This window comes from Leuciscus leuciscus (genome assembly GCF_965113295.1).
Source record: "Leuciscus leuciscus genome assembly, chromosome: 15".
Taxonomy (NCBI): domain Eukaryota; kingdom Metazoa; phylum Chordata; class Actinopteri; order Cypriniformes; family Leuciscidae; genus Leuciscus; species Leuciscus leuciscus.
This window is the reverse complement of record NC_138739.1, coordinates 16,693,380-16,710,362: the sequence shown is the minus strand read 5'-3', so window position 1 is coordinate 16,710,362 and position 16,983 is coordinate 16,693,380. Positions and strand designations below refer to the sequence as shown.

Genomic DNA, 16,983 nt, shown 5'->3' with positions numbered 1-16,983 from the left:
TTATTGTAAATTTAAACTTCCATAACTTTTTCATACTTACATTTTTTGAAAATTGCTTACACTTCAGCAATAATCTGCTATTTTTTCCCTTTAAAACAGGACTGAACTTAGGTCTATACTCCAAAGCATTCTTGAATTACAACCATTTAAGCTTGAATAGTGCATTTTAATGTCCATTCTCAAAAAGGAGGGTGACAGTTATAGTTCACCCCATCATATCACAAATGTCATACCTGAACGGATCTGGCAGAGTCCTCTGATGTCCAGATGTGTGGTCTGGTTGCTGATGGGATTGTTCAGCACACAGCTGTAGGTGTTGTTATCCTGATATTCCACCTCCAGAGGTAGAGAGAGACTGATGCTGAGATCACACACACTGATGCTGGACAATACACTGATTCCTTTGTACCAGGAGAGAGTCACATCACACACATTCAACACTGAACACAGCAGTGAACATTTTGAGCTGGATGATGAAGGATTTTGGGCACAGTATCTGGTGATCACAGGAATGTGCAGAAGAGCTAAATAACACAAGAAAATAAAGAGACACCAAAGTAAAGTCAGTGTAAGTGCCAGTGTCTTATTGTGACAATTTATAAACAAAGAATTATAAGAAAAAAAAAAAGAAAAAAAATTCTGAGAAATAAAGTCACAATTGTGAGATATAAAGTCATAATTGTGAAATACAGTTTAAAGTCACAATTTAAGATGTCACAAGTGTTAGAAGTAAAGTTGGCACTGTGAAATATATAGTTGCAAAATTAGCTTATAGAAGGTGCCACACAGAAAAAGTTTATTTTTTATTTTTCTTGGAGAAATGGGAAACAGTATTTGGTACTTCCCTTATTTGAACCACCATTTGCCTGAACAGAGAAGTGCTGAATTTTGCATTGTGAACTTCCACATCGAAAGGATTTTTTATTTTCCTCACATTATGATTAAGTCTAGTAAAAACTCTTTGAATCACCCTTCATTAGTTAAAGCTTTCATTCTGGACTGAGAATAAAAAAAGAGAAAAGTTTGACCAACATGAAAAGCAACCAACCACTGATAGTTCTGATTTTAAATGACATTTAGGAATGTAGATTAGACAATACCACAATAACAGACCAAGTGGAAGATTTGCCATAGATGACATGTCAGGCACAAAGTACAGACTCCTTAAAAGAGACAGGTGATGATGGGAAAAATAGGAGATGGAAGGAAAAAAAAATTCTGCGCTTTTGCATTCTCTTGCAAAAGTTTTGCATTCCCCCGATAAACTTTGCGTTCACTCACAAAACATTTGCGGTCCCTCTCAAAACTTTTGTTTTCCCGAGAGAAACTTTGGGTTCACTCGCAAAACCGTTGCATTCCCTCTCAAAACATTTGTGTTCCCCAGACAAACTTTGCATTCGCTCGCAAAGAACTCAAAAGTTTTGCGAGGGAACGCAAAGGTTTTGCGAGCGAATGCAAAGTTTATCAGGGTATTGCAAGACTTTTGCGAAAGAACGAAAAAGCATTAATATATATTTTTTCCTCCCATCTCATGTTTTTAAATATGTTAAAATAAAATAACCCACCATATATGATTAAATAAATAACATTTTTGTTATCAGGTAATTTTTGTTTTAATTTTATTCAAAGCAACTTTACAGAAGTCATGCCATAATGCCTTATCCTTGGCAAATCATCTTTTGCACTGTTCCCTTAAGTTTAATTGGTGGCTCAATTTACCCACTAGCCCATATTTTACCCCATATCTTAACATATTATATTATATTATGATAATTTAATAATCCTACTTGAAATAAGAATATGGCAAGAGGCAAATAAAATGTGCACACAGTATAATGCTCTGCTTACCATAGACGGTGACAATGAAATTCTTGTTCGAGACCTTGTTTTCAACAAAGATTTCGATTTTATAAAGTCCAGCATGTTCAGTTCTGGTGTTTGTGATGGTCAGAGATCAAGTCTGATAGTCCAGCTTCAGTCTGTCTTTGAATCTCTCATCGGCACCATCGTGAAAGGTCTCATTGTGAACTCTGTTGATTTTAGCGATGTGAGTGTCTTGCGGTTCAAACGTCCACACTGTCACATGTCTCTGTAGTTCAGTGACATCAGTGTGTAGAGTGACAGAATCTCCCTCCATCACTGATACTGTCTCTGTTTCACCGGCCTCAACACCAAACACACCTGGAGAACAAGTGTAGGAAAAGATTTTACAGTCACAACTGATGATGCTTTACTAAAACAACTAAAAAAACAAACCTTTACACCTTACCAGCTAAGTACAATATCCACAGACAGAAAAAAAACAAATGTGTGATGCATTTTCTTCAAGAACTTGCAACCTGCTCTAATAACCCTTCACGAGTTTAAAGAGGTAAAGACTTAATTGAAATGAACCCTGAAACTGTTTCTTGCCGAGATGAGATGAAGTTCCTTGTTTAGCGGTAAGAGCATTTTACAGTATAAATCAAACAATATCCTTTTTTTTGTGTTGAACTGTATCTTTTTTTTGATACATTAATGTCAAGTTTAGAAGTACTGAACTTTAAATGTGTACCTTTCAAACTTTTAGTCCATTGAATAGTCCCATAACAACACATTGACTTACTGAAGTCCTATTAGTTTTGTTCCAATCTTTATTAAAAAACATTAACAGGCCATACAAGCTTTGTCTCACTGTAAAAAGTTTAACTATTATTTACTAAATTTTTTTGGTGAAACATTTTTACACTAAAAAAAATGTAGTAAATTTTAAAGCTGTGAAATCAATGAAATATTCTGTATGTATTGAGTAAATGCAAGTAAAAAAAATTAAGTAAATCTGAGTAACTGCATCTGGTACATTAACAAATAAAATTGAGTAGAAATAATTTAACATTTAAACATTTAAAAACAATATTTATGAGTAATATTATCCTAACTGTTTTTATTTATGAGTAATATTAACTTTTTTTTAATTTCCTCTAAACCTTTGTAAAATAGTAGCCTATTCCATACAACCACCAGTATACGTTACATGACATTGGCCTTTATTGTCGATGAGTACAGCAATACAGCACATTTTACACTGTTTTTAACATGTATACAATATTGCCTACCAATATTGGGTGAATTGTTTTAATTGAGTAAACTTTTGAGCGTGTTAAATATATTAATAGCCTAATATTGATTTGAATTAAGTAATATTTTTGTTTCTTGAAACAGATCAGTTTAATTCAACATTCTCAAATATTTTGATAGAAATTTCACAAATATATTAAGTGTATTATAAAGAAATAATTGGTTAGTCAAATACTAAATTATTTTATTGAAAAAAACTTAAATATATCTGTAAATTTTAGATAAAATTAACTGTTGGATTTTTACTCAATTATTTTGGCATGTTTAACTCAAACAATCAAGTAAACGATATTCAGAGATTTTATTAAGTTAATAAAGTTAAATATTTCTGTAATATTTACTAAGCCACAGAATTATTTTTTTACAGTCTATGCTGATTGCATGTTGAATGCTCAAAGGAAGTTAAATGGAAAATAGATAGGCTACTGATCTGTGATCAGGTTTTGCCTTCCTCTGCCCTCATGAGTACAATGGCAGAAACTACAAGCAAGAACACTAGATAGAGATTGGAAACCAACAGCATATTATAGACCTATGTTATAATTACGTTTCTGGTTTGACTTGAAAATGAGCATTACAGAAAAATAACATTTGTGCATAACCTAAATGATATTCATGAGCGAACATTCGTTGTTTTGTAATAACCGGCTCATCTGTTCAAAATTCCTCAACAGTGAGTCAACACTATTTTGTTTTGTTTTTGCCATCCGTGACGGTCTCTCACTGTCACTCGTGTTTTGCTCGTTTATACGACAGAAACGCCACGGATCGATCACCTCATCAAGTCGAGTCATGGTTATGATCTAGGATTCTAAAACAATATGAAGAAACTGTTATTGCTCTTTTCTTTCGCATTATTTTTTCAAGGTAAGTCATCGGTTCGTCATTCTTTCGGTTTCACATTCAGGCTAATAGCCTATTCTTATCCGTAAAATGTCACATAGGCTATTAGGCTACAACAGATTCGGGAAAATACGAATTTCACCGTCGCTGTAATTGATGAATCGGAACATTTTTAAGTAAGGAAAATAATTTGCAAAGAATATAAGAAAAGCTAAATCATTGCTTTTGTCTGTTCTACAATAATATAGGGGGAGGGTTTCCACACAAACAGTTATAGCCATCAACATCTGATAAACTCATCTTAAATTGGTCAAAGATACATTCATGACGGAATACACTCATTCATTAATAGCCTTCATAAGATTCACACTGCTTCTCTTTTGTTATGCAAATATTGCGCAATCATTCGTGGACAAATTCCACAATGATAAGATTAGCATTTTATGATGATATTTAATTTTATAGTTGGTTATTCAGTGTATTCTGTTGGCTGTTCTAATAGGATGATATAATCGTTAAGATTTAAATATCGACTGCTGCGTTACACTGCAAAAAAAAAAGAAAAAAAAAAGGTTCTTTATTGGCATCTATGTCTATGAAGAACCAACTTTTCCATTGCACAAAAAGGTTCTTTACATTATTTAAATGTTAATTTACACTATGAGTAACATATTTTTAAGAACTGATCACTGAACGGTCCTTTGAAGAACCAGGAATGGCTCTTCTATGGCACTGCTGAGAAATCCCTTCTTTTGGAACCTTTATTTTTAAGATTGTACTGTTTACAGTTTACTGATATTGAAAACTTTCAGCTATATTTTGTTCATTTCTCAGGTGTGTTTGGGGAGACGACACAAGTGTCAGTGAAAGAGGGAGATTCCGTCATTCTGCAGTCTAATGTCACTGAAATACAGAGAATATTTTTGTTGATGTGGATGTATGGATCTCAAAACTCCATTATCGCTAAAATCGAGGGCACAGCTCAGACAGTCTGTCTCATTATATGATGTTGATGATGGGAGATTCGAGGACAGACTGCAGCTGGACAATAAGACTGGATCTCTGACCATCAGTGACATCAGAACCAAACACTCCGGAGATTATTATATAAAGATCATCAGCACTGAGACCTTAGTCAATACATTCAGTGTTACTGTCCATGGTGAGTAGCTCCGATATATCTATATTGATTATAGTTTAGGCCTATTTTACTTTTAAAATGCACTATGCATCGCATAACTGTTCCTGTTTGTTTTCCAGATGTGATTTTTGCAGGGTTGGAAAACAAGAGAGAAGGAGATTCTGTGACTCTACACACTGGTGTTACTGATTCAGAGAAACACGATCTAATACGGTGGACGTTTGGAACTACGAATCCAGACACTTTTATAACTGAAATGAACATAAAGATTCATGAGATCACATACAGTCCTGATGAGAGATACAGAGAGAGAATACATCTGGAAAATCAGACGGGATATCTCACCATCAGAGACCTCAGAACCGCAGACGCTGGTGTTTATCAACTACAGATCTCCAACAGTAAAGAGACCTTATACAAGAGATTCAATGTTTTTGTTGGTAAGTAGCTCATGTTTAATCATGTTAAATGAGCATTTCCCTTAAATCGCACAGTAAAATTACTTAAACTAATGACTTTCTCTCTTCAGCCATTCCAGATCCAGGTTTGTCCGCTGGTTATATTGTGCTGATTTGTGTTTTTCTCCTGCTGTGTGTGGCTGTAGCTCTGGCTGTGATTTACTACATGTTCAGATACTCTAAACGGAAAGGTAATCATTATCTACAGCTAATATAGCAAAAGAAATAACCCCATATAAGAGTTTAAAAGTTTATTTAATTTGCATAACTATGTTTCCTTCAATTGAGAAATACTGTATCTGTAACGAATTATGTGTGTGATCTTAAAGGGATACTCCACTTTTTTTGGAAATAGGCTCATTTTACAACTCCCCCAGAGTTAAACAGTTGGGTTTTACCGTTTTCGAATCCATTCAGCCGATTTTCTAATATTTAGAAGAATATCAGTAACCAGACAGTTTCTGGTCCCATTGACTTCCATAGTATATATTTTTTCCTACTATGGAAGTCAATGGGACCAGAAACTGTCTGGTTACTGACATTCTTCTAAATATCAGAAAATCGGCTGAATGGATTCGAAAACGGTAAAACTCAACTGTTTAACTCTGGGGGAGTTGTAAAATGAGCCTATTTCCAAAAAAAGTGGAGTATCCCTTTAAGAAAAACAGGAATTGACTGTAGCTGTAATGCAGTCTGTGATTCTTGTTCCCACTTAAGATACAGGAAGTTCTAGAATCCTTGAAATGCATTTTATAAAGTTACTTTTAAAATGAATTGAAAACCAACAGAAAAAAAGAACATCCCTTTATTAGGAATGCACCTTAAAATGCTACTTATTTATGCAGCTCACTAGGAGTTTTTGCAGTTTTTTGCTGTGAATTTTTGAAAAATTAAACATGATGTTGAGAGTCAGACACAAACGGTGTCAGAAAACAACGCTTTTGAATCAGATTGAAAAGCAAAATCTGAGAGAAGATCTGTTTCTTGTTAGAACAGCTCCTTCATTGCAAATGCATTCTCACTGTTTTGGAGCAAAGCTATTATTTCTGATGGGACCTCAGACATTTATAGTGGTTTATTCGTAAATTTTTCGTAAAACTATTTGAAAAATGAAACATCTGTTAAAACTTTTTTTTATCTTGGTGCTGAGACAGAAAATAAAAAAACAGTGTCAGTGACGGAGGGAAATTCTGTCACGCTGAAAACCGGTGCAACTGAAATCCAGAGAGAGGATGAAGTACTCTGGACATTTGGACCGCAGGACATGGTCATCGCTCAAATACACAAAAAGGCCGGTAACATTTCGTACGCCGACGACGAGCGGTTCAGCGACAAACTGCAGCTGGACCAGCAGACTGGAGATCTGACCATCAGCGACATCAGGATCCGGATCTCTGGAGATTATCAGATGCAGATCACCGGCAGCAGAGCCAAAATCAAGAGATTCAAGGTTATTGTACGAGGTGTGTGGGTGAAATACTTCAAACACCTTACAGTATTGTCTGTAAATGTGTTAATTTATTCATTTTACACTTCATTGAGGTCTAAAGTGGGATTTGAGTTGTTCATCTGCACATATCAACATGCTTTGTTTCTATTTCTTTATGAAATGAAGTGGACACACTGAAATTCACGGAGGGAGAGTCTGTCCATCTGCAGACTGGTATTACCGAAATACAGAAAGATGATCTGATTCTGTGGAAGTTTGAACCTATAAACGCCCTCATAGCCAAAGTTGATGGGCAAACCAATGAGACCAGCGTCTACGATGTTGACGACGAGAGATTCAAAGACAGACTGGAGCTGGACAGTCGAACTGGAGATCTCACCATCACAAACACCAAAAGCAGCGACTCTGGAGTTTACGAAGTACAGATGAAGAGCAGCAATAAAGTTTCATACAAGAAATTCAACGTTCTTGTCTGGCGTGAGTAGCTCAAGATAATCACAGTATTGATAGTGCGGTTTACTTTCACATTCACATGTCTCTTCTATATGTTTCTCTCTCTTTGGCAGTGAATACGCTGAAATATACCGTTGGAGATTCTGTGACTCTACAAACTGATGTTACCAATCTGAAGAATGATGAGCGGATACTGTGGAAGTTTAGCGATAAAGAAACGTTCATAGCTGAACTCAACGCAGCCACCAATCAGGCCTTATTCTATGAAGGTCCTGATGGGAGATTCAGAGACAGATTACAGTTAAACCAGCGAACTGGAGATCTGACCATCAGGAATATCAGCAGAGAACATTCAGACGTTTATACACTACAAATCACCAGCGGCAAAAAGATCACATGCAAGAGATTCATGGTGATTGCCCACGGTGAGTAACGCAATCATATTTACCACTGTTTTGACTTTTAATGGTCTTAACACAGATTATTAATAGTTAAAGACACAAACAACTGAAAAAAAACAAACTGATCTCACAGGAAAACATAACTTTGTTACAAGGTGGCACATTTGTATGAATTCGTACAGTGTAAATCATACAAAAACGTAAGCATGAAGGTCCACCCCAACCCCATATCTTAACACTTGGGTGTAAACAGATTGTACAAAAACAAACAAATTATATTGTATGTATTTATATGAATTAGCCACCAATTTGCCCAAAACGTAAAATAGTTACAAATTGTCATGAGTGTGTTGAAAAGACACACCCATGTTGAAAATTTTAAGATATTTGGGCTATAATTTAATTTGGTGGATAAAGCAAGGAATATAAGAAAATAAAGTCCACAACTAGAAGATGATCGACAGGCCATGTCTTCCCCCTCTTTACCCTTCTTTACTCAAACATCAGACTTTTTAATGCAGGAAAGAGTTGGCAACAGTTTACAGAGGAATCTTGTGAAAAGAATAAAATGTTGGCTGAAATGTCATTCCAGCTGACAGGAACGTTCTTAGAACTTTAGCTAACGTTCTGGCAAGGTTCTCTCAAAGTTCTTCCAGTAACATTAATAGAATGTTCGTTCAAATTGATCTGTTCTTCAATAATGTTCTCAAAACGTTAACATAAAAGCATTAATTATATATCATTCATGGAATTTTTTTTTTTTCTCAAGTTAAAAAAAATATATATTTTACTTTGTTTCAGAATGTTTTAGAGAACATTCTAAAGTAACTCCCATAATGTTTGCGAAATTCTAAAATGGAATGTTCACTTAACTTTCACATTACCAAGAACAAATTACCTGAAGCTCTAAAATTAATACTTTCTTTTCTGTTTTGTCCAGAAAGCTTCTATCATTTCATTTTTATAATATTTTCTATTTTCTTATGCAATTTTTTTGGGAGATTTAAAAAATATCTATATTTAACTTTAAATTACTAGACATTATAAAATCATCTTTTGGTAAAGTTTGATTATTTTTAGTTTTAATTTTGAGCATTTGTTAGGTTTTTACATGTATACTGAAGCATTCCTTGCAATCCATTCATTCCTAAGGGGGTCATGGGAAGGATTTGTTACTTTTATTTTATTACAAACACATAAACTCCTCGAATCCGGTCACGTGTGTGTGTGTGTGTGTGTGTGTGTGTGTGTGTGTGTGTGTGTGTGTGTGTGTGTGTGTGTGTGTGTGTGTGTGTGTGTGTGTGTGTGTGTGTGTGTGTGTGTGTGTGTGTGTATTGGTGGTTCAAGTGCGACAAAAGTCCTAAGGGCTTGGACCACTGCGATGAACACTCAATTTTTTTATTATTTTTTTAATGAAGGAAAGATGAGGGTTTGGGAATATTAGCAAAACATTCCTAGAACATTTTTTTATTTATTTTTTTATTATAGAAACACTGATTTTGATCGTCCAGGTTTGCTTAGATAAACAATTGAAATGTCGTTCCAAATCCAAACCTGTAGATTCTGTATGTGGAGCGCAGAAATCCATCACAATATTGAAGAAAATGTACCCTCTTGACCTCCTAATTAATCAGGTAATCGATGTTACCGTGGCAGTGAGGTCAGATCACCTGTTATAATGTCCATGTTTTTCTCTTTTTTTCTGATGCTGCGACAAAATAAAGAGGAGACTGTGTCAGCGACGGAGGGAGATTTGGTCACGCTACACAACGAAACTGAAACACAAGATGATGATCTGATGCTGTGGCTGTTTGGAGCTGAAGACAGACTCATAGCTAAAAGAGAAACAAACAAAAGTGCCTGTACATATTAAGGGAAATTCAAAAAAATATTGGATCTGGATCATCAAACTGGATCTCTGATCATAAGAAACAGCACAACTGAACATGCCGGAGTCTATAAACTACTGATCATCAGCAGCCGAGAGACTAAATACAAGAGATATAAAGTTACAATCCGTGGTGAGTAACATGGTGATCTTTTCTATTTTGGCTCTGTGTACAGACGCTCTGAAATGAACATATTGCTGTCACGTCTTGTTTTGGTTTTGTTTCATGTCAGTCATGTTTCATGTCTTTGTCATGTGATTCACTGTTAGTCATGTCATGTGATCCTGCCATGTGTTCCCTTGTCTGATGTGTCATGCTGTCATTGGTCCATTGTTTCATTGTTCAGGTGTCCTTTAGTCATTAGTCTGTATGTAAGCCCTCATGTTTGCCATGTGTCTTTGTCAAGTATTGTTTCCTTTAACCACTGTTTGGTAAATGTGTCCGTGCTTTTGTTTTCTGTTTGATCGCGTTTTTGTAAATAAACTGCATTTGGGTTCTCAACAAGCTCACCTTCAGTGGACTACTTTACAATTGCAAGATTTAATTTTCTAAATTGTCCTTTAATTTTCTCAATTCTTTACGGTTTGACACTCAACACTGTATTATTTTGAGTGTTTTTGATCGGGTAAGTGGTAGAAATGCTTGTTTTTTAAACATGTTTATTGGCTGAACATTGACACTAAAGTAGCTGTGACATCAACCTTTTTAACCAGTATTCTTTGTTTTCTTACAGAGAGAGAAAGAAATACAGACAGCGTGGATGAGCAGGAGGGGATACGCTTAATACAAATATAACTGTGAATTTTTGCACATTGTGTATGACATTATGTAAACAATTTTAGAGAATTTATAATTGACTATTTTAATTAGGTGCTTGTGAACATAACAAATGTGATCATAACTGAACTTGGTTCAAATGGTTAATCTATATATTTTTTTATATTATATATGAATTTATTTTACTACAGTCCTTAACTTGTTAGTGTATGGACCTTATATGTACTGTATAGCAGTGATTTGTTACTGTGTTATGTATTACAGTGCTATATTTCATATTCATACTGCCTGACTCTTGTCATTGGACAATGATTTATAATTGGTAATATTATACATTTTGATATTAATGAGGTTCTAATGAGTCTGGTTCAAGGTTTATTCCATGTCTGTTTTTTTTATGGTCTTGTTTTTTGTATTCCACTGCTTTTGTGTGTGTTCCTTGGACGAATGGCTTTTGTTTTATTCACATTTCCAAGTAATTTGTATAAAATTCTGCTCAATTAATAAAAGTTAATATAAGATATAGATACATACTGCTGGTATTAATATCTAAATCTGCCTATGCGTGTCAGAGTAGCTCCCAGCCCTGACATTTTTAAATCACGATTTAAAACTCACTTTTATTCATTGGCTTTTAAACCAGCCTGAGAGTTATTTTCTGCTTTTTAATTTTCTAGTCTGTCTTTTGTTTAACTGTGTCTTGTGCTCATGTTATGTGTTTATAATTTGTCTGAAATTATGTCAGTGTCTAGCACTTTGGCTAACCTCGGTTGTTTTAAATGTGCTTTACAAATAAAATTGCATTGAATTAATATCTGTTTGTAAACCACAATCTGTTGAAGTCTTTTCTGGAAAGATAGCAAAAACTAAAATATTCTCTAGTTTAATTCAATAAAATAGTCAATTAATTTCCATTAAGGTAGAGTCAAAATAACCATTGTTTGTCACTATTGACAGTGGATCTTTTTTGCCCACAAAATTTCCCCAAAATGTTATTCCCTACAGACCTTTTTTTTTAACCAGTGAGCAAAACAATTTTACCTACTTGATATTTTGCTTTCCTTAAATGCAAAAATTAATCTAAAAAAATACATTTTTGCGAACTCATTAATTCATATATATTTCCACTACGATGTACAGCATATTTTCATTGTTGTTGGTTTCTCAGGGACCAATCAGTGACCCGCCATTACTCATATTAGAAAAATAAATTTGTTTCCAATGACCACAAGGTCTGAAGGGGTTAATATGTCAAGACCATTACGTATAAACAATTTAAATTTCCACTTAAAAAAATAACTTCAAATAGTTAAGTGCTCTACTAAATGTATTTATTGTTTATGATTAAACTGGATTAAACAAGGTCACAAATCTTTAAAATGATTCAAAAGCAGCCCAAGATTAGATGTAAAGTTTATTGTAAATATTGTTTGCCATTGCAGATGTTAAAAGCTGATAAATGGAGGATGCTTTTCTTTCATCTTCTCAGTTTTTCCACTTATCCAATTATCTGAAATGAACAAAATGGCACAAGAAATATACGAAATGAAAACAGTATTATAAGATACAGTCATGACATTGATTGCTTGTTAGTTTATTATAATGATGATATAATTGCACTTACTCCATTAATCCAGCTGCTGTAGGCAGACACACGAGTGAAGACTGTTGGCTTCTGGTAGGCATTACAACCCTCTGATGACACAAAGCTGGTCACACCATGGACGACGTACTGACCGCTGACCTGACAGTTCAGAGGACCGCCAGAGTCACCCTAAAAACAACACAACAGGAGACAAAATTAGACATTTTACTGCAGTATGAAATAGTTCATGATCTGTTTGACAGCCAGTCTTTCTCACCTGGCATCCAGACAAGCTGCCACCACCAGCGCACACCATAGTGTTCTTCACGGTGCTTCCCCACCAGTCGCTACGAGAGCAGGTACTGTGGTCCACCACGGGCAGGTAGGCCTGTTTCAGCTGAGCGGAGAGTGACCCACCAGCTAAATGAAGATCACATCCATGAGAGGAAGGAATCAGGAATAGTACATTCAATCAGATCATGGATGTTGTGTTGATGATGTAAGTCCAGGTAGTTATGCATGAAACTTATGTCAAAAACTCAATAGAGTAAAATATGCTTCTTTGATATTATCTGTAATTGTAGATATACAGTAGTTGCATGTGTGGCATTAAATTGAAATGCGCAATTGTTGATATATGATGCGTTTTCTGTCATTAGTGCAAACAATAAGGCAACACTTTATTTTAAGGTGACGTAGTTACACTTTACTACATGTACTTTTATATTACTACTATAGTAATAACAGTAAATTATGCATAATTACAAGTAACTAGGCCTAAACCAAACCCAGTAACACTTTATTTTACAGTGTCCTTGTTACATGTACTTTTCATAGTAATACTAACCCTAGGCAGAATTACATGCAAATAACCCTCAACCAAATCCGATTCCTACCCTAACCCAATAGTAAGTACATGTAGTTGCTTAATATTACTCAGTACTTAAATATAATTACAATGACACCTTAAAATAAAGTGAAGGGGGTGGATTGGAATCCACTGCTGCTTCAATGTATATGTAATGAGTGATTATAATCAAGGTATTAATCAATATTTTTCCTTCTAAATATCAAATGAGTTATATGACTTCTCTGGAGATTTTACTTTGTTATAGAAGTTACCAGTGTGATTACTGAAATGTTCTTTTCATGTATTCGTTAATGTCTGTATTTGATATTTGAATGCAGTAACATTGCTTGCCAATTTATCCCAGTTTTCAGAAATTAAATAGGGACTGCATTTGTGTTTGAGAAAGGTCTTCAACATGTTAAAACACATAGGGGTCATTGAAGTCTATAGTTTAAGGGACCATTTCTCAGTTAAAGCCTATATTTTCATTATAGACTAAAATGTAGCTCTCCTTGAGAAAAAACGCATTATCTTGAATTTTTGAGACGAGACTCCTGTAGTTAGAGCCTGGCCAAATCCAACCTTGGAAAAGCTGTGTAATGGTGTGTGTGTGTTAGTCTTCTTGGTTACAGGTTAAGGAACCACTGGCATTATTGGAGATTGACTGAGTTGTTGTTCTGGACATGTTGGTGCCCAGCAACCCAAATCTGCGACCTGGAAGATCATGACGTGCCTAACTTCAGGGTCCGAGTGCCAGCTGCATAATCTATAGAGATATGCTTCAGTCTATCTGTATATGTGTGGAAAATTACTATGTTTAAATTACTATGGTAATTACTATCAGCTTAGACCTTGGAAATGGTATAACTGCTGTGATCTTTGTAACTGTAAGCGGGCGGCCTAAGAACTCATGTGTGAGTCTTGAAGCTGACTTCTGCTGATGAAACTGCAAACTATCTTCAGTAAAACTTTTCTTCAATTTTTTATAATTCTGACTCCAGGTCTTCTTTCAAACATCTGGTCCTTGGGTCCTAAACTGTTAACTCCTAACAAAAGTGTAACCCCAAACCCTAACTGTAAGTAGTTAGTGTAGTAGGATACTTGTTTAAGTGAGTACAATATAAATACATCACCTTAAAATAAAGTGTAACCAAAAATAAATAAATAATAAATAGAGAAGGTGGTCTGACTGAAACCTGAGTGGAGAAAAAAATATTGAACTGAGTACATTAAATGGTTGAGACAGTCATATATTACAGTAAAGGTATTTACTTTTTACATTCATGGAAGATATGTTTAATCGGCTTGGCAATATTATTGTTATTTGTGATTCTGTAACTGTCACCACATATTGTGTTGTATGTTATACACGCACCCAGAAGCCACACTGTTTCTGATCTAGTTGGGGTGGATGATGACTTGACTGACGGTCATGTACTGCTCACGACCCTCGTGGTTGTAGATGTCATGGTCGCCCAGGACAACACGCCAAGTTCTCAAGCTGCACAGAAAACAAGTTCAGAAACACATAAGTAGAGTAAGGAACAAGTGAACACTTTTTATTAACGCCTTATAGGAGCGAAAATTCCATTGGCTAGTCAATCAGTTTGAAAACGGTCACAAATTTAGAAACGCACACTTTTGTTCTGCAGTATGAGTTACAATACTCAAGTGTCACAGTGTCTGTTTGTGTATCACTGGTGTCCACTAGAGGTCCTCGTCTCCACGGTGTCATCCCATTCATGAACTGCATTTTCCACAATCCTTGTCAGTACCAATCACTGTTCATTGCACTCAGCTGTTCCCTGTCATCATTGCACCCAGCTGTTCCCTGTTAATCATTGTTAGTTCTTGTTATATATACCCTGCCTGTCTAGTGTTTGTCACGGATTCCTTGTCTCATATCATGCCACTTCTGTTCCCTGTATTTCCGCTTTGTGTTCTTGTTTCTTGGATTTATTATTTGGATTTTGACCTCTGCCTGGAAGACTACGATTTTGGATTTACCCTAATAAATCTTTACTGCACTTGGATCTTTCCTTTTCCCGTTCCTTTGTGTGTGGATCGTGACATCAAGTTTACTGTAAGTAGTTGTTTTTTTTTTTAAATTGTACTTTTTTGAGTATAAAAATATAGTGTAATTTTACTTTTACTTGATTACATTTTAAGTGATGTATCTGTACTTTTACTCCACTATTTTCCTTAATTTTGTGGTTGTTACTCGTTACATGCTTGTTTTAAAATTTTATTTATATCCATCAACGTGATTGGATCGAGTAATTGGTTTCATGACTGTCGTCAAATCAAATTCTGCATAGAAAACTTTGCTATCTGCTGTTACTCGTGGCTGTTGTGTAAGTGCATTCTTCAAGCATCAATTCAATCGAGATAACAGCGTCTTCCTCTAATATGCTATGGTACATTTCACATTTCCGCTTACTAAATGATCTTTATATAGGCTAGCCTATCTACAGGGCATGACATTCATTTTGGTGTGAGGTTGGGGGTATTGGGTAGAGAGAAAGGCTTTTCTCTGTTCTTGACACACAGTACAATCTTTTACTCGGGCCTCAATGTCAGCATCTAAATTTGGCCACCACAGGTAACTCCTGGCCAGGCCTCTCATCCTCGACACACCTGGGTGAGATTGATGTAGCCGTTCCAGCAACCCCGAACGTCCTTGCTCCGGAACGCTGATAAGGCTCCCCACAGCACACACCCGTCTTGAACACTGAGCTTTTGTTGTCTCTGTTTATAAGGTACAAATTCATTTGTATTACTGTGATCAGGCCAACCTTTAAGCACATACTCACGCACTCTAGAGAGGACAGGATCTCAAGTTGTCCAGTGCTTGATTTGCTCTGATGTCGTCAAAGGACTAACAATGCTGTCCAACATTAAGACATGATCCTCCTTCGGCTCTTTCTCTGGAATCTCTGGAACAGGAAGACGACTGAGAGCATCTGCATTTCCATCGTCCTTGCCCACTCTGTAAGAAATGACATACTCATATGACCCCAACATCACTGTCCTTCTCATAATTCTTTGAGAGACCATCTGTGGCACAGCTTTGAGTTCATTCAGTAAACTTAGTAAAGGTTTATGGTCTGTAGAGATCACAAATTTACAGCCATACAGATATTGATGGAATTTCTTTACCCTGAACACTACAGCTAAACCCTCCTTCTCCAGCTTGAGTCATTTTTTTTTTCTGCTACTGTAAGTGTTTGTGACACAAACTCAATGGGTCTCTCCGTTTCATCTGCCATACGATGTGCTAACACGGCTCCCACACCGCTGATGCATCACAAGAAAGCATTAATTCTTTTTTCTCATCATAGTGGATTAACACACGGTTAGACTGCAGTAACTCTTTGGATTTTTTAAAGGCTTCCTCTTGTTCCTCTTTCCAACCCCAGGAGACGTCCTTCTTCAAAAGCCTGTGCAATGGAGCATGCAGTGTTGAGAGGTTTGGCAGAAACCTGTTGGATGCAGAAATGGATGAATACCAGTGTCACCCACTTTGTGTCCCAGGAAAATGACTTCCTTTTCCAAGAATTTACACTTTCCCCTTTTCAACCTCAAACCATACTCCTCCAACCGCTGCAACACTTGATCCAGTGTCCTCAAATGCTCCTGATCATCTCGTCCTGTCAGCAAAATATCGTCCAGATATACAGTGACCTCTGGAATGTCTTTCAGGACCTCTTCCATGTTTCTCTGGAAGATTGTTGGACTGGAACTAACTCCGAAAGGTAATGTGGTGTATGTGAACAATCCTTTGTGTGTATTCACGGTCACATACGGCTTTGAAGTCTTATCTAACAGAATTTGTTGATATGCATGCCATGACTCATATTGAACTTTTTTCACCTCCAGCTAAAACTGCAAATATGTCCTCCATTCTAGGGATGTTATACTGCTCCAGTAACGACTCTCTGTTAATGGTTACTCTGTAGTCTCCACAAAGTCTTACTGTCCCATCTGGCTTTAAAACCGGCACAACAGGTGCTGACCAC

At 35.9% G+C, this 16,983-nt stretch overlaps 1 protein-coding gene, 1 long non-coding RNA gene and 1 pseudogene across 3 annotated transcripts in view; 1 reads left to right on the top strand and 2 right to left on the bottom strand.

Moving 5' to 3' along the window:
• LOC309474967 (elastase-1-like) overlaps positions 1-16,678 on the bottom strand; it is a 130,695-nt pseudogene extending 114,017 nt beyond the window's left edge. The window contains exons 1-3 of the transcript XR_014211673.1: positions 16,474-16,678; positions 15,861-16,071; positions 14,340-14,465 (exon numbers count right to left, since the gene is read on the bottom strand). The product of XR_014211673.1 is annotated as an elastase-1-like (transcript). The remainder of the gene's footprint in view (positions 1-14,339; positions 14,466-15,860; positions 16,072-16,473) is intronic.
• Positions 240-2,359, bottom strand: LOC309476506. The gene is made up of 3 exons (XR_014198218.1): positions 2,270-2,359; positions 1,849-2,181; positions 240-524 (listed from the first exon to the last, which is right to left on the bottom strand). It is a non-coding gene; the product is annotated as an uncharacterized lncRNA (long non-coding RNA).
• LOC309476010 (uncharacterized protein) lies at positions 3,498-11,292 on the top strand. Its single transcript, XM_082139084.1, has 9 exons — positions 3,498-3,984; positions 4,795-5,122; positions 5,221-5,541; positions 5,631-5,750; positions 6,714-7,022; positions 7,175-7,486; positions 7,576-7,887; positions 9,588-9,884; positions 10,486-11,292. The coding sequence occupies exons 2-8, from the start codon at positions 4,900-4,902 to the stop codon at positions 9,734-9,736; spliced, it is 1,746 nt and encodes a 581-aa protein (XP_081995210.1). The 5' UTR covers positions 3,498-3,984; positions 4,795-4,899; the 3' UTR covers positions 9,737-9,884; positions 10,486-11,292.
• Positions 16,679-16,983: the final 305 nt, after the last annotated feature.

Excerpts from the sequence above, each read along its gene's own strand:
- LOC309476010 (XM_082139084.1), top strand. The coding sequence starts at position 4,900 with ATGGATCTCAAAACTCCATTATCGCTAAAATCGAGGGCACAGCTCAGA. Across the intron at positions 5,123-5,220 it reads ATTCAGTGTTACTGTCCATG|ATGTGATTTTTGCAGGGTTG; the intron begins GTGAGTAGCTCC and ends TTTGTTTTCCAG. Across the intron at positions 7,487-7,575 it reads ATTCAACGTTCTTGTCTGGC|TGAATACGCTGAAATATACC; the intron begins GTGAGTAGCTCA and ends TCTCTTTGGCAG.